This window comes from Choloepus didactylus, chromosome 4 (genome assembly GCF_015220235.1).
Source record: "Choloepus didactylus isolate mChoDid1 chromosome 4, mChoDid1.pri, whole genome shotgun sequence".
Lineage (NCBI taxonomy): Eukaryota > Metazoa > Chordata > Mammalia > Pilosa > Megalonychidae > Choloepus > Choloepus didactylus.
This window is the reverse complement of record NC_051310.1, coordinates 148278058-148296239: the sequence shown is the minus strand read 5'-3', so window position 1 is coordinate 148296239 and position 18182 is coordinate 148278058. Positions and strand designations below refer to the sequence as shown.

Here is an 18182-nt window from a genome sequence, read left to right as displayed (position 1 = left end):
TGTACTAATTTTATAATTATTAAGTTTATAGGCAGGACTTATTTATCTTAATATTTATCTGAGTACATTATATAATCCCTGGCAGGAGATAAATGTTTAACAAATAATTTACATAATGAATGACTGGATTTCCCTCCACCCTTCACCATCACCTTCCTGGGGGAGTTTGAGTGGTGGTACAGAAACCCTGAGGGAGATTATCACACTCCTCAGCTCACAGGGGTGGTGGGGAGGGGGGTAATGGCTACTCTCCATGAACTCACAGCCGTAACTTACTTGACACCTGCTGAAAAGCTCACCACAGGGAAGAAGAGCCCATCCGTGTTGAAGTTCTCAAACATCCCCTGCACAGGCTGCCCATTGATGCGGAAGGAGATGCTGGGCACTCCGAGGTCCAGGCAACAGCTGACCACATCATCGGACTTCAGGAGGTGCTGGTTGATGGAGGCCACGGCTCTGGGTATCCGGCCTGGTGGGCAAAGATCAGTAAGAAGGAGCATGGGGCTCCGAAGGGACTCACCGCACTGGAGGGAGAGGCTGAGGGCTGAGACTCAGGGAAGTCGGGAGTAAAAGGAAATGCTCGCAGGCCACCAGTGGGAGGCTGGCCAGGCATGATGGGTGCCCAGGAAGTCTGGATATGCTATTGAATTTGAAATACAGCTTTGCTTTCCCTGTGTGAGAAGAGCAATGAGAAACGATACCCTAAGTGCTGGTGAGTGAGTAGACACCATGCCCGAGAAGAGAGGAGTCTCAGGGGAAATTATAAAGAGAACAAAGAAGAATTCAACCTGTTCAGTATGTGCTCAGACTCTGGTCTGGCACCTGAAGAAATGGACAAGCTGTATTTGCTGGGTACAGGTTCTCTGAAGTATATTCATAGTATATTTATTGATAGGTGCCCAAAGAACATGCTTGTCCCTCTACTTCCTCTGAACGATACGGTCACCAAAGTGAAGAACAAAGACCACCTAGCCATTCAATGGCAGCATGTTTTTTCAATCTTGTTTTTAAGAATTTTATTGTTTCACTTAGGCAGGGTAACATATTGTCAGTTATACCTGGCATTGGTGACTTTTGCACATCTCTTTCATAATACGATTTGTCATTTCCTGATCGAACTTAAAGTAGTGAGAAAATCACCTTTCTGCTTTTATATCTCAAACCATTCTATTCCAGAAATTCTAAAACTAAATTATTATAATCACTCCACCTATCCCCCTACCAGGGTTGCAGTTCTAGACTTGGAAGACAGCAACAAAGGGGCAGAAGTTAAGTATTAAAATGGGCTTCCAGGAAAAACAAACAAAAACACCCACATTTATAAAAACACATTTTTTGTTTTTGCTGGGAAAAAATCTACCTCAATAAAAAGTCTAAAAAGAATCACCCGTTAACATTTTGATGTAAATACTTCCAGTCTTCCACATATAAGGGATGAGAAAACAACAAGCAGTCCAGAGAGAAGGCAAGTTTACATAAAAGGAATATAAGGCATATTTGCAAAATGGATAGTTTTGCAAGGCTGGAATGTGGGAGAGGATAGGGGCTTCATGAGAGAGACGTGGTAGGAGAATAAAGCCGGCAGGAACACAGGACCTGGATGACCTGAACTTCAGTACTGCAACAGCACGGAAAACATTCAACGCGTGTTGGCAGATTAGTCCGGGATAGCCTTGGGCTCTGGTTTTGCAACTTTAATACTGTCCTTCACCAATGAGAATGAAGAACAAGTTCCTCATTGCTGGATCTATATTCAAAAATACATGTTTTTTTTTAAAAGCCCCAAACTAAGCCAAACTCGAATATGGAGGTTTGACATATTTCAAACTTCTCCATTTGAGAAGCCCGAGCACGCCCAGCTCATTGTCTACAGTTTAGATATCCCAAGTCCCAGAAATTTTTTCTTCCTTGCATTATTCAAATCTGTTATGAAAGGAATCTATGATATTCAAACTCAGCAATGTTTGCTATAATTGTCTCACTCTTAAAAACTGTCTTATCTTCCCATTCTTACTTAAAAATGTTTCTCTTTTCATTTGTTGACTTCTGGAAAAGATCACTTTAGTCATTGAAACAAATCCCCAAGAGATTTCGGTGAACTTGAGAAAACCAGGAAATAATTGAAATGTGTGGTTGGACAGTTGCCTTATAAAGTGTCCACATATTCGCAGGATAAAAATTCAAATTATAAGGTCCTTTCCCTTTCTGAGAATCATATAAACCAGGATGAAGCTGACAGTGTTGAACTGAGACTCCAGTGCCCTCTTCCCACCCTCTCTGAGTTCCCTGTTGGCTTCTGTGCTGGCCCAAGCTTCAGCCAGTAACAATCAAAAACAGCTTTCACAGGGAATGTTCCTCCTCTGTAGCAGTGTTTGATGCCATCAGAAGCTCAGATCTGAGCTTTATTTAGCCTTCAACATGCCATAGTTGCCAATCGCCCTCCAGAGGAATGGTGGCAGGGAGAAGTTCTTATGTCTGGTCTGCTCTCTTGGTTGACAACAACCAGGACAAGCAATTATTTCTTGTGGTGAATGACTCTTACCTCCTTTATTCTAAGAGTCTAGGCTCCAAGTAGAACTTCCCTTTGGAACACTCACTAAAGATCATTTATCGGCAAATTGAAATCATTGGCTGAGCCTATTTTAAAACACATACGGTATAGAATATAGAGTTGGGGCCAATATTACCTAGAAACTAAAGGGGAGACTTGATAATCACTGGATACACAGCTATGCATAGCAAGTGCTTAGAGCAATGTAATAGAAAGAATATTTGAATAAAAGAGTCCATTTTGTATAATAGTCAAGTCATAAAAAGTCATCTGATAAATGTATCTCATTTTATAATGTGAATAGTGAGAAGATTTTGGAACTGGAAAATGAAGGAGATATGTGGTTGCTTTTACACATTCTCTTTTGTAAATCAGTTCCTATGTAAAAGAAGAATCCTCCCCTGAGGGTTTTCAAGGCCCCGAATGATTCGGAAGGGTCCTGCACCCCACATCTAAACAAGATGTTGGTCCTTTCAGTTACTCTGTAATGAGGTGGCACGGGGGTGGGAAGGAGCCTTACACTCACACAGGCCTGGGTTCAAATCCCAACTCTTCACCTGCTACACGAACCTGGCCATCTGATTTTACCAGAGGATCCACTTTACCACCTGTAAAATAGGCACAGTGATGCCCACAGTGATCTGTGGTCACGCCCATGAGGTTGATGAAATGAACGATGGACATCCTGTATAACACCGTAGAGGCAGTACACTGCAGTGGTCAAGGGCAGTGTCTAGAACCAGACTGCCTGGGCTTGAATGCCAACTCTGCCATTTACTGTGTATCCTTGGGCAAGTCACTCATCTTTCTAGACTCAAGTTTCTTCATCTGTCATATATTAATAATAATATCTACCTCCTAGGGTTGCTGTGAGTTTTGAATGGATTATTCCATGTAGAGTAATTAGAAGAGTGCCTGACACACTGAGACCCACACTAAAGGCTATTACTGTTATCATAATGTTTTAAAAGTACTATGAGTACTCCAGAAACCTTAATTACTAGGCTAATGGTAGACACACTTGCCAAAACATCACAGAAATATTAGACTGTTCATGATATTAGGAAAAAATAATATGGAAAATTGTACCAGTGAGGGCTGAGTCCAAAAATCTCTCTTTAAAACAGCCATTTCGAAAGTGGTTAATATGTCTCTTTTAGAACAATCAACAGATGTAGAAAAGAAAAGGACACTTGTTCAGAGTTTTTCTAAGAGCCTCTACAACTGCTTTTTTAAGGTCTTAGGAACTCCGAGTACCTCTAGAGATTGTCCACCAAGAGGGCAGGGAGTCCTGTTACCTCTGATAGTCTAAATAAGAGAAGAAACCTCCCCGATTTAGAAGCTCAGGCCCTTCAGAAGGTTTCTGGAAGCTCAGAAAGGCCATTTTAAATCCAGCATTTTAAGGCAAAGGAAAAAGCCATACATCTTCAAGTTAACCCAAGGATGTATCACTGGGGGATTTTGTCTTCTGATGAGTAATGTAGGCAACAGGAAACACTAACAGTCAGCATTTCCAAAGCCCCAGGCACTGCCGAGTTTGGCATAACCATATAAACACAAACATCTGGGCAGTGGGAAAGCTATAGGTTCCAAAGATATAAAAATGCTGGCACTCTATGGTTACCCCTCAGATCCTCTCCACAGACTGGGATTGGAAAAGTCTGCGTCATAGCGGAGTGTGTTTTGATCGATAAACCAACGCCCTACCAAGACTCCTCTTGGTGAGGAGCTAGGTATGAAGTCCCCTTATACAAATCCAACTGCAGAGCCAAGTTTCCTTGATGGATTAGAAGTCTTAATAAATGAGGAAACATGATTTTATTCCATTAATTCACTTCTTATCACTGATCTAGGGAAGGTAAAATTTCTCTGCTTATTCCAATTTTTCAGGGGAAAAGGCTGTTGAAGGGAAGGGGAGGGGAGGGACGACCTCCTCCAGTGAAACTGCCCCCTCAGCAATAACGTACTGGAGGTAAGAAACCTCGTCCTGCTGCTGAAGACTCAGGAGGACACGGTCTGGTGTGGCCCGGAAAGTGGGCTTGGCTGGTTTGCATGTGCTCTGAGCACAGTGCACCCCCAACTGGAGACGATGTCAGGGGAGGGAAAGTGATGCTGTCACAAGAAAAGAGACATTCCTCCAGAAAAGGATGGCAGCGGCTAAGCTCACCCAGGACGGTGAGAAGGGGGTTGCTTCTGTGGTTGATACCTGCAAGTGACTTCATAGGCTTCCATGGCTAAACAAAGACCTAGTAAAGCTGCTCTCCTCCTATACAGAGAACAAACTCATTCATACTCCCAGGATGTCACTTTGAGACTTCTTTTCCGATTTTGCATGGGACGTGGGTTTTTTACCTTGCAGAACCCAGGGCTTTTACTGGGTTACTTTCATGGTCTTCAGAAAGGAACCCAGGGCTCTGGATTTGGTCTCTAAGATTACAGTGGACTTCACAATGAGGGAAGGGAAATCTTTACTGGATATCTAATGTGTGCCAGGAATTTCATGATCCTTATCTCATTTTTATCTTCTCCATCTTACCTGAGGAAACTGAGACTCAGAAAGATTAAGTAATTTGCCTAGGGTGGCAAAACCAGTAAATGGTAGAGGTAGAATCCAAACCCAGGCATAATTCCAAAGCCATACTCTTTGTTTTGACTCTTCCTATTGACAAGTATTATGGGCACTGTGATTCTTCCCAATTACTGCAACATCTACTATACTTTAATAAGGACATTAAAGACCAATGCAAGGCAGTTGCTTAATTTATGCACACAGATAAGTTTAAAGTTAACGAACCTGGGTATTTAAATCTCAAGGTAAAGGAGAAAAATCGTCATGATGGGTTTCCAACATCACTCCCTAAACACCCTCCATTCTCTCCTGTGGTAAGTTGGGTTGGAGTGTCATTTCCATTTTATTTCTTCATCAATTACCCTCTCATCAGATAGTCTGAAATTCACTACTGTCCTGGTGGGAGTCATTATCAGAAGTGTCTTCTCTTCAGCTGGAGCACATGCTGATATATATACCTGCAGTGCCTTCTGCAAGATATATGTTCCCCATGTGCTTGTCGGTTCAGAATGATGCCCAGACCCAAAGAAGTCTTAGGTCTTAGTGAGAATGAAAGGTGTAAAATCTTATAAACTTTGGTTTCTCCATCTCTCATCAAACACTTGAGACTGAGGGCTCGAGTCACCTGAGTGTACCTGCAGAACCAAGTGTGGGTAATGTTCAGAGAGCCCCAATCAGCCTTCAAAAAGCTGAGTCACAAAGCCCCTTCCCCTAGTTCTAATCGCAAGAGCCATTGCTAGTGATAACGGGTGTGGGCTTCGAACTCCAGCTTCCCTTCAGAGGAAACAAGGGAGGAGCAATTATTGGGAAGAATGATACACTGTACACTCTTGTAACCATACACAATTAGCCGTGATGTACAGGTCTACAACTGCACAGAAAGCAGCCCTTTCAGAATCTACAATGAGTAGGTTCTCTACTACTGACTTATTAATGTGTTTATCTACAAAGGGATGCACTAAGTGCCCCTGCAGTGCTGCAAAGTCTGGACAAGAGAAAGTAAATTTTTGTTTTATTCCACTGAGAATGGTTAGTTTTTCCTTGCTCCAGAGAACACCACTGGGTTATAATGAAGAGATGGTGGGAGATGATCAGCAACCAGCAAGCAGTAGGGCAATGGTTTTCACTAAGTCAGTTGCATTCATTCCCTCATAGATTAATCCTACCAAACTCAGGGGCTGCAGATATACGTGAGTATGATGACTCTTCTGAATCACATCCCCCGAGACAGCTTCCTAGACCCATATGACATTTGATGATAACCTCAGAGGCATCTGGGCCAGCTAAGGGCTGCTACTGCAGAGCCCCAGACTCAGTGGTTCCACAGTGAGGCTCTGACTACCAGAAAGAGAAGATCCACACCCCAAAAAGACTGAACTAGGAAAGGTTAAGTTGGGAAAAGAAGAGAAAAATAAGAAAAGTCCATAACTTCTGTCTACCCCATCATGCTGCCATTTTGTGTCTGCTTTGTCTGTACCACACTGTCCCCTGGGACACACAGAACATGGACAGAGGAACTTTCTCATTTGTTCCCCAAATGATCAGGATAAATACATAAGTAAGTTTACACTATTCCCACAAGTTTCAAGATGTTGAAAAAGAAGGAAAACAGCAGAAAAATAAAGGAAACATATTGACCAATTAAAAATAAACACCAAATGCAAGAAGCATGTCATCAGGACCAGAGCTGACTTAACTGCTGACATCGGGTGACTGGGTTTTAACCTGAAAGCTAAGGGAAGAAGGAAACTGGGATGGGTTCCATAGTTGCCAATTACGAAAGAAAATACATAGAACTGTCTTGTAGAGATACACTTTTTCCTCATCCTGGACTTAAGGAAGAATATGTGCCATGGTTCCTGAAATAAGAGGCACATAAAACAATACTTACATTAGGGACTTATAAAGGGATACAAGACACAAATAAAAGACATGCTTTGGATGACAGGCAGGAGAGTAGAGCTCTTATTCTTGTGTGGAAGCTTGAGAGTTAGTTATGGTTTTTCATTTTGCAGAAGCCAACCCATTTCTCCAGTATGGAAACAAACAAGCTTGAGAAAACCACAAATGTTTATCTCAAAAAAGGAAGTGTTGCCTTCTTTTAAATGGATTAGCACCTACTGTGCATCAGGCACTGATGCAGACATTTTATAAATTGTATCTTAGAGCAGCATGTTGAATTGACAAGATTACAGACTTGTAGTTAGATCTGGATGCTTCCCAGTATGAGATTTTGAATAAATTATTTAAACATCTTTGTACCTTGATTTCCACATCTATAACATGAGACAGATATTATCTACCTCAAGGGGTCATTATGAGGTTAAAAATGGGAGGAAATATTTAAAAACATGTACCTCACTTCCCAGTAAATAAATGCTGAGTCTGTTTCTCCTTCCCTGTTTGCTCATTTAATCCTAACCAGTCCTGCACAATAAGGATGGCACTAGGTACTGAGCTTGAGAAGAGTTAAGTAAACAGTACCAGATGATAAAGCAAAGAAGTGCCAGGGCCATGATTTAAACCCAGGACAGTCTCATTTCAGACTTGATGCCCTTCCCATCAAACCACGTAATCCGTTTAAGACTCTTGAGTCTGTATCATTTCATGTGAAAGCGACTATTTCAGCTTGAACAGTTTGAGCTTTAATCATTCTCAGCAAGAGATAAGGGGCCAAAACTTTGGAAGATACTCACCTGACCAAAGGTGAAGTCCATCAAAGCCATAGGAGTATAGGTCATCGCCAACGCCATTGCCTCCCCATCCTTCTCCACCTCCAGGGTATGGGGCATAGCCTGAGGAAGAAGCCCAGCCCACTCGGAGGTGCGTGGGCTCTGCTGTCAGGAAGTGGTCCACCTGGTCAATAATTAGCTCGAAGTACCACTTCTTGTACTGGGCTGAGCCCTCAGCAACTCCCAGGAAGATGTTTGGCCGGATACTGAAATTAAACAATGGGGACAGGTGGCATCTATAGTCTTAAGAATGGAGAAAGCAAGTTGAACTAGAGGATAGGAGGCATTGGCCCACTTAAATCTAAGGCAAGAGCAATTTTATGTTTTCCATATTGTTCTCGGGTAGGAAAAGCTTACAGATTCTAATACTAGATCAAGTTCTTAGTGGAATTCTCTGGGCAATACTGATTCCATTATAAAATATAAAAGTTATCTCTTTAAATATTCCATTCAGTGCAACGAACATATACTGAGTGCAAACCATGGGTGACTGATGCTGAAAACATGATACAGACTTGCCATGATTACAAAATCTTGTTTCTTTCTCTAAGTGAAAGAAATGACTTACTCAAGTTCTATCTTCTGGAACTGGTCTAAACACCCCCGTTTTCATAACAGCAACTTTGTCACCTAAGGATCGTTAGTAATAATGCCCTCTTAAAAGCAGGAAGTTTTTACTAGGCAACTCTGGAAAGGGCTAGAGCTTTTAATTATCCAGCAAAGTGGTTAAAAGCTTGGGTCAAATCACTTGGAGTTTTTTGGTTTGGATTCATACTCGCAGAGATCACAGTTACTGGGCTGGGGCTCTCTCCCATCTGAAGTGGGCAAGGAAAAACCAGAAGAAAGGAAGCCTGTATGGATGACGCAGGTCTGCGGGCTGCTCTAGACTGGGGAGGTTCTTTCCTCACCATTGTAGATCGGGATATGGGTCTATGTAGCAAGTGGCTAAAGAACCTTAGGCCTGCCTAGTCCAGGCACAGGAAATCCACATGACTCATGTGGCTACAAATATGGACCATCAGACCAGGGATTCCGCTAGGTCCATGCTCTTCATCGTGGCTCTCACAGATAGCCTTGGGGCTAAGTGGCCCTGTGCCAGAGGATGCAAGAAACCACAGTATCAACCAAGAATCTCCACTCTACTAAACTATTTCAGGAAAAAAGTTGGTATACCAAAATAAATGTGACATATTATGAAGAGGGTACAAGATCTGCCTTAATGCTTAAGATAAAACATAGCAGAAAACTTCAGGCCAAATTCTTAAGCCCTCAGGTGGTACATATACTCCAGCCTTGGCCACTTCAGGGAAAGAGTTTCAGAAACTTTGCTAAGGGATAGAAGGCCCTAGTCATAAAATCTGTACATTTGCCTGGTCTCATGCTATGTGCCCACATCTCTACAGAAACTGTGGGTTTCTTGGCAGCTTTGGAGATCAGATCACCCCTCTCTCTTTCCTGTCTGGAGACAAGATGGGCAGAATAATGCTTGATCAGTACTATGTGGTACTTACCTCGTCACATCATTAATCAGCCGTGTCTGCAGGAGCAGGTTTCTCCGGGGCAGCAAGTTGTCACAAATCAGGTTTTGGTTGGCTCTCACTGCGACCCCATTGCAGAGACAGAGGGAGCACAGCACATCCAGAACCTGCAGCAGGACACACCCAGCCAGACCTTAGGACCACCAGGAGGGCACAGCAGATGGGGCCTAATTGCCACGATACATGGAGGAAGCAGGAGTTGTGGAGGGTAGGAGCTAGGAAAGACCCAGCTCAGAGCCACTGAAGCTAGACCTACCTCACCAGGGATTAGTGACTGATGCTCCAGATCCTGCTGCCTCATGGAGAAATGAGGCTGGGGCCTTCTTTTAGTTTCTTTGCCCTAGCCTTGTGCCCTTTCCTCCAAACTCTGCATGTCACCTGTGGTCATTATTCTATTAAAGTAAGTAAGAATCGGAGCTCTGAAGATAGTCTAGGTTCATGTCCCACCCAGGGGAGGCATCTAGGGTAAAAATTTCAGGGAAGCATATACTTTCAGGACTATGCAAGTACAGGAGATTCGGTTACAAGGTCCTGCATAGGCCTCACACCTAAGCTGATACTCCTACCCAGCATTTACAGTGCTCTGCATGAAGGACTAGCAGGTAGCTAAACAGCTCTTAATGAAAGGGCTCATAGACTCCCATTTGGCTAATGTCCACTATATGTAGTATTTCTGGGAACATCATGTCAGTACAACAGTGGTGATAGCAAGGCAGATTCTAGTTCTTGATTCTTTTGCTGTAATAAATAAAAATTCATCAAGACATGCATATACTCCTAGAAATCAGTATTTAAAACCACGTCACCTGCTATCTTCCTCCTATCTAGAGTGAAAGCAAAGCTACCAGATTAGTCATCAAGCCACTTCAGCTCTTCTTTGTTTTCCAGCTGCCTCCACTAGTGGGCTGGCCTCTCGTCTGCCCTTTCTCCTTGTACTGCCTCCTCTTTCATTCAGACTTTGTGTTCCTATCGTAGCAGAGCAAGCTGTGCGGGGCCAGGCACTGTTCCTTCCTCTCTCCCCTACAGGGAGGAATGTGCAAATAGCACTCGATAAATAACAGCAATGATGTGGCAGGCTCCCAGGCAGGTGGGGAGGCAGCCTGTGTTTCAGTCTTTCTAAGTGGCCACCAAAGAGCCAGTGCTTAGTGGGGTTGGATGGCTTCAGGTTGTTGATGGCATTTGTATCCATAATTCTCACAAACCAATTTTCTACCTGACTCCCTGAATGTCAATTTTGTTCCAGATATATACAAAGCACATTTATGGGACAAGCAGAAAAATAACCCAGAGGCCCTTTTATGGAGGACTCTTACCATTACCACTCTGTGAAACATATCAACTGTGCAAACCTGAAATCCTGAGGATAATTTCTCACTCTGAGAAAAGAGCCATATATGACCAGGAAATTAAATACTTTTCATGTGGCCTATCAAACATTTTCATCTGCTTTGCCTTGGAGACAAGCCTTGCTGTCACAGTCAGAGGGAAAGCAGAGCTTAATCCACACACAACACAAACAGCAACAAGACCAAAAAAAAAAAAAACGGGGGGGGGGGGGTGGTGCTCTGTAAAAAGCATGTGGTCTTATAGAGCAGTGCCTCACCTATAAATAAATGATGTCATTGAGAATCATGGTTGGCATTGTTTAGGCTTTCTTTTAGAAAGCATTTCTTTAGGTAAAACTGGAAAACGGGCAAACTTCCATTTTCGGAAATGTTTAAAAAGGTTCTTTTAAAAGAGAAGGGCCAGGGCAAGTCCCCCGTGGAGGGCACAGAGCATTATGCCCAGAGGTATCTGTACTTTAGAACTGACAGTGAGCATCAAAGGCCTCTGAATGCATGGCAGGCCATGGCAGACACTGCTGAGTGTTCACCAGACCCACTTCCTTCTCCTCCTCAGCTCAGAGTCCACATTCCCAGAGTCCCCTGCAGTTTTATGGGGTCATGTGATTGAATTCTGGCCAAGGGAAAATGGATGGTCATGATGTACCTCGCTGTCAGACTGGGTTCCTGAAAACTCCCTACCCAGTCCTCCATGCATTCTCTTTCCAGTAGGCTGCAGAGATCCAGTGAAGCACTCCAAAACCCAAAAGTCTCCTTACTTACTGTGTGATCCTTGGGCAAGCAGCCCCGGCAACACCGGGGAGCCTGCTAGGATTACAGATGCTCAGGCCCTGCCCGATTTACTGAACTAGAACCTGCATTCTAGCATGATCCCCAGAGATTCGGAAGCACATTACAGCCTGCAAAGCCTGGCCCCAGGGGATAAATGAGCCACTGGATGGAAGGAACCTGTGTCTGTCTTTGAATGACTATGCAGACTGGAGCCCTCCCTGCTGACTGGCCTTGCACTGTGATGTGAGCAAAAATAAATGTTCTTGGGCTAAGCCACTAAGAATTTAGGGTTCTTTGTCATCCTAATGACTATCAGGGCTTCCCTAATCGAGACACAGGTCCAACATGAGAGTCTTCCTGGCCCATCTTGTGGAGTTTATTTGCTTCGGGTTGTAATCGTTTTCATCTTTCACTACATTTCACTCAAGATACTCCCATTTTCCTTTAATCTCTTCCAGTCTACTCAAAACCCAGGCTTAGGTGGGTATTCTACTTTAAAATAAGAAACTATTGTATGTCCATGGAAGCATCATTTGACTGTTGCATTTTGTCCTTGGCTTTTATCTATAAAAGCGATTGTATATATATATAAAGAATCTACCTCTATCCACTTTGTGATTTTATACCAAGTCCTATATTTGAGAAATGAGTGCTTTGCAGGCCCTGAGGAATGGAGTTTGTTTTCCCTGTGGATGAGAACTGGGTGGTTGGGAATGCTTCTCTATGGTTTTGGCTGCTTGGAAACTCAGAGCCAATTTTAAGGAGCTATTGCAGCAACTGTGTGGGAAATAGTGGTCTACCTATTTGTAGTCTATTCTTCTTCCTAACCCACGCTAAATCTTTGATTTTGATTTATATTTTCTTGGACTGATGATATTACTATTATAACTATATATTTTTTCTCACGGATGGCTCAAAGTCCTTTGTGAGACAAAGGAGATAATATTCATCTGTGACTACAATGGACAGACAGGTTCAAAGTGAGGTAGGTTGTAGGGCCATAAAAAGGTACATTTTTTATTATTAGACACTCCATGGGGAAATCATAGGGTGACTGATAATTTTCAGCAATTGTTCTTTTAACCAAACAATAATATCATTGTGACTTATGCAGTGTGTTTCTTACTGTGGGTGAGCCACCTGTTGGATGAGATGAGAACTGTACAAATACATGAGCTGCCTCAATCCAAGGTGAGACTAAAGGGGATTCTGGCTCTCTTCATTCATCCTTTTATTCATTAAACCTTAAAAAACATGTATTTAGTGCCTTCCATGTATAACATATGAGCTTGACACTGTGGGGATTACAAAGACTGTCATCCCTACTGTGAAGAAATTCAGTCTGTGAGAGAAATACGTATGTAAAAATAACCAAAATAAAAGGGAGATTGGAACAAACCCTATAACAGAGTGCAAGCTGTACAGGGTAGAGGAGACTAATTCCAACTGGAATCAGAAATGACTCCATGGAGGGCATGACATTTGAACTAAATTTTGAAGGGTAGGATTTGGACGGGTCCTGGAAAAGCAGGAAGGGAAGGGATGCTCAGGGATCAGTAAGAGCAAAACTACTGAGAGATCAAAGGGTAGGGCGCATGAGTGGGATCAACAACCCACTCCTGCCTATTTCATTCCAAAGATCATGTTCTTTCCCCACAACTATTGATCTCAAATATGATTTTGCTTTAGATAATTTTCAGTGTTTACCAAATAAGGGCTAAAACTAACAGCTAAGCTTTAGAGAGGGAGGAGGGTATAATCATTGCCACTTGTACAGGCTAGCAATTCTAAGAATGGGATTGGAGGTGGCACAATACAGAAAAGGGGTTTCTCAAACCCAAGAAATGTGTAAATCCTTTTTACAAGATAAATGGCATGAACCCTAATGACCATCCTAAAGACCATCTTTATGCACCCATAGGAACCCTGAAACTCCAGTCTGAGAAACACTAACTTAACTTATTCTTTGAAAATGCCTTTTAATTATGAATTTTTCACTGTGACGGTTTGTCTTTAGATAACAAAAATACAAACACCAAATTAAACACATTCACACAGAATGGATGGACCTTGAAGAATATGTTCATAGACCAAGACTTGAAAACCCTGTAGAGAATATTAAACTTGGAGTTGGGAGACCTAAATTTTGGTCCTAATCTATATTAATTAGCATGTGGCCCCTGACAAGTTGCTTAACATCTCAGGGCCAAAGTCCAGGCTTTGTTTCTGCCTCTGGGAAGTGGAGATAATAATAACACTACTTCACAGGATCACAGTGAAGACTAAAGAAGGTGCACATGTACACCTAGGGCAATACCTGGCATGTAAATGAAAATTTAATATTAGCTATCGTTGTTGTTGCTGTTACAGGATTTCTGAGGTCCCTTGTGGTTATAAGAGTCTACATATTTTGAGTCCTTGTCTTTTTGAAAAACTAAGTGAATGAGTTGGAGACTCCTGACAACCTAGGACACAGCAACCTGAATAGGAAAACATTACTTGCCATTTTCCTGCCAAGGGGAAAGCAGCTCAATGGAACTCTGGCCTGCACTCAGCACATTCTCTGCAAAGCTACCACAAATAACACTGGTGATGATTTCAGAACAGGTTCTCTTTGAAATAAAAACTATCCAATTGAATAATCTCTAAGGGAGCATTTGAATTGTTGGCAAGACACCCTTAAGCCCCAAATCTACCAAAAGATTAAAAGGGGGCATCCTCGAGGAAACCCATATGTACTAAGATCACATTGCATGAACTTCTACTTTGTCAGTTTCCAAAATAGTGCCTTGGCTTTAAAATAGTAAAGACTACTCTGCAAGTAACTCATAAATAGATCAGGTATTGATTCTAGGGGGAGTATTTCAGCTTATTAGGCCTCAGTTTTCTCAACCATGGAATGGGCTGGATAATCATCAACTTGCCACCAAATGGCATCCATTAAATGCTTTGTGGCTTTGGCTTCAAGAAGCCATAACAAAGGTGGTTATTTATAAGTGCACTACACAGTATCATCATAGAGAAGCCTCTGGAGCAACCATATGAGAGCAGCTTTCCTGTTAAAAGACTCCTCTGACATCTGCATGTGTAGCTCATGATCCAGGTACTGATCAATTATTCTCATTACACTTTGCAGCCAGGAAGGAACATGCTGGAACATAGTGAAGCTGGAGCCTCATGCCTGCTTTGATTTACCACATTTGGGAAAGCAATTATAGACCCCATATATTTCTTTCTATTCTCTGCCAAGCAATTTCACAGCTGCAAAGAACCATGGCATGGCTTTTCTGCTTCCTAAGGGTGATGTGCATGAAAAAGGAACTCTGCAGAGGCTCATTCTCCTGGATTCCCCAGGATGCATCTCAAATGTACAATACTGCAAAATATATGTGGATGGCAAGGGACAGTAACCAAGCTGAGTACCCTCCTTTGGGGACTCAGGTGTGCAGCTGCTGTCCCTCATGTCCGCTCATGCCATCTGCTCTTGAAATACATCTCCTCAGCCTTCGAGTACCTCACCTTCCCACTAATAAGCCAGTCCAATATCCCCCATGGCTCAACTCTATGGCGCAAATGTTGAAGGGTCAGCATAAGGCTACCATATTTGAATGGACTTCCCACAGGTCACTGTTTTTTAGATATAATTTCATAAAAATAGAGATTTTAAAACTATATAAGAGACCTAAGAAAACTGACAAAACATTCCACCTTTAGTAAATAAGGTGGTGTCATCTGCATTTTACAGATGATGTAACCTAGGATCTAAGTCACTCAGCTATTTTGTATCAAAGGGAGGCACTGGCAACTTCAGTCCTCTGGCTTGCTGGTGCGTTTGACTCATGGTAAATCTGATTTCACTAAATAACAAGCCATGCTGCCAAGACTTTCTACTTTACTTTTAATCTGAGTCCTGTGTATATTCTCTATACAGGTTGGCATTAGCTGTTTCATTACTAAGCTCACAGACAAAGTATGGGAGACAGCTCTGTTCGGTTAGCCTTGTACAGAGTGCAGAGCCTAGCAGAGAGCCCCAGACAGCGAGTGGTGTGTGCAGGGCTAATGATGGTGAGAAGGGACTGGGAAGCTAGGTGAAATCTGAGGGAGACCATCCAAGTCTCGTTGTCTGGCTTAGAGTGTGCTCCTAGGCAAGGAAGGGTCTTTCAGAACCCTGGCTTCCAAGGTATTTATCAAAGTAAAGAAAGAGACAGCCAACAAGCTTTTGGTAAGACAGAATGGGCTACTAAATGTCAAGGAGGGAAAAGCTATGCAAAGTCAATCACTGCTTGGGTTCATCTTTCCATACCCACCTTGTGATTCCGCCCATGCTTATCCAACAGTGAAATGATGGACTTGATGTGGCCCTCTGCTATCAGATTTAAGGCTTCTGGGCTTTCAGTCAAGATGCAGTGCAAAACTTCCAAAATACCTACATGAATGCCACAAAAATCATTTGGACATTAAATAACCTGCAGTACCGACCATAATTTAGAGAGTAGAGAATGAAAACAGCATCCTGAGGGGATAGAAATATCATCAATTCCTTGAATCTATTAAATATCTTCAGACAGAATAAAGATGCAGTCATCTCTGGTAGACCTCAGGAGCCTCCAGGGGCCACCCAGTCTGTAATTTAGTGCTGCGTTTAATTTAGCAGCAACCTCATCTCCTTCCTCCTGGACAAAGAAACAATCCTTCTAATGGCACGATATACAGATAGAGTTGTGAAACAGAATTCTTAATTTGGTCAAACCTAATACTCAATGTACAAATATATATAAAAGCAGATGCACCGCTTATTAAAAGCTATAAAGGTAACTCAAGAATTTAGGCAATATTCAGTGTCAATCAAATAAGAATTTTTATAGGAGCCTCTCCAGAAATTATTTTTATTTTAGATGTGCTGGCATAAACAAACTACAAATTCACTAGTGAAAAACTACTTGGTTTTGCCACCTACTGGCGCATTAGATGATTTTCGGTTTTAAATGAAGGCTTAAGAAAAACTAACTGGTGATCCCTGTGGCTTGGCGCACACAAGGGAAAACCATGATGAAAATCCAAGGAATTAGTTGGTCAATATCTTCCCTGGTTTTCAGAAAATTCCTCTTGGTTTTTGTAAATTACCCTGAAACAGTCTGGCATACAGGAGGAAACACGGAAGAAGAGGGAGACTTAGGAGGACACACATGTAGATGAATGACTCCTAGGGGATCCTTCCTTTGCCTGCCTTTCAACCATCTGCCACATCTAATCTATGAGAAAAGGATCAAAGCCCTTCAGCTCCCAGAGAGAGGCTCACACCTGTGCTATTCACTCATCACTGAGCAAACTACTGAGCCTCGTGGCGTGGTCAGTTACCAACGATGACTATCCTCTTGGCTCAAATTCTCTGTGAGGCATCGAGGAGGGTGACAGATACGATGTAAAGGGTGATTCAGGGGTGAGTGAGGATCTTCATTTCCTCTTATTCTGTGGTCGTCCTTCAGCCCGCTTCTGGCTGAAATGTTTAGGAGGCAGTATCAAGAGAGTATTTAGAAACCCAGAGAATAAGAGTACCAGTAGCAGTTAGGAGGAGAGCATGATTGCAGGATATGGGGATATGGGGAACAGTTAAAGGGTCCTGGGAGTGAAGATGAAGGCACAACGTGAAAAATTAGACAGAAAAGGAAGGACTGTTAAAGTCTGGGTAGAGTTGTTAAAGTTGAAGGGGGGCCAGTGAGTTTTAAGACTTTATTTCTTTTTGCTGAATGATTATTTGAGGATTGTTTGCAATCTAGTGGAAAAGAGAATTCTTAAAAGATTCGACTTCGTATTATTTGTATAGAAAGGGCAAAAGAAAACACTTCACTTTCTCCAGTTATACGTTTCCTATCAATTCTTACCTGAGGAAGACTCTAATCTATCCAATTTGCTGATTAGCCAATCAAGGTTATTCGAGAATTGAGCACAGTTGTTTCTATTCCCACGAATTAGAGCAGCTGGAAACAAGGAAACATTTGATTATGTAGGTTAAAGGGCATAGCAATGGTCATAAGAATTAGGAAGCTATTAAATACTTCATTTGCTTAGGAACTAAAAGCAATTGAATGACAATCTTTCTCTCCCTAACCCTTTGATACAATTTTATCTTTAGAAGAATAAAAATCTAGTATTCACTCACTCCCTCAACAGTTACTTCCAGAGAATCTGCTATGTACCAGGCACCCATCTTGTTGCTGGGAATAGAGCAATCGGGGAGAAGACAGCAGATTCTTTGTCTTTATGAAACTTAGACTCACGTGGGGGATAGAGACAATAAATACATTAAATTACAAAATTACTTCAGATAGTGATAAGCAAGAAAATAATATGTGTTTGGTTACTGACTTAAGGAACTCAGCTTCTCTCAATCTTTTGTTAAATCTAGCCAGCAATTTGCTATTATTCAGTACTTAAGGGAGGCATCCAAATAAACACAGCTGAAAAGGTTGGTTAAACTAATAGATTAATAAAAGTTAAATATGTAACGCTAAAATATCTAAAGCATCAGTACATGGCAATCGTTCTCAAAATGTGGTCCCTGGACCAGGAACATCAGTGTCACCTGAGAACTTATTCAAAATGCAAATTCTTAGGCCTCATTCCCAGATCTACTAAATCAGGAACTCTGGAGCCTGTCATCTGTGCTTTAACTAGCCC

At 42.2% G+C, this 18182-nt stretch overlaps 1 protein-coding gene across 28 annotated transcripts in view; it reads right to left on the bottom strand.

Annotated features, from left to right (window-relative positions):
* Positions 1-18182, bottom strand: part of RYR3 (ryanodine receptor 3) — a 514330-nt gene that overhangs the window by 233091 nt on the left and 263057 nt on the right. For 27 of the 28 annotated variants that reach the window (XR_005216490.1, XM_037834372.1, XM_037834393.1 and 24 more), the window contains 5 exons: positions 17387-17482; positions 15812-15930; positions 9364-9497; positions 7817-8058; positions 277-469 (listed from right to left, as the gene is read on the bottom strand). Coding sequence is in view for 26 of the 28 variants with exons in the window: in XM_037834372.1 (XP_037690300.1) it covers positions 277-469; positions 7817-8058; positions 9364-9497; positions 15812-15930; positions 17387-17482 (784 nt within the window). In the remaining 2 variants the exon portion in view is untranslated. Of the gene's footprint in view, positions 1-276; positions 470-7816; positions 8059-9363; positions 9498-15811; positions 15931-17386; positions 17483-18182 lie in introns of those variants that run through there. The other variant, XM_037834396.1, reaches the window with a different exon arrangement.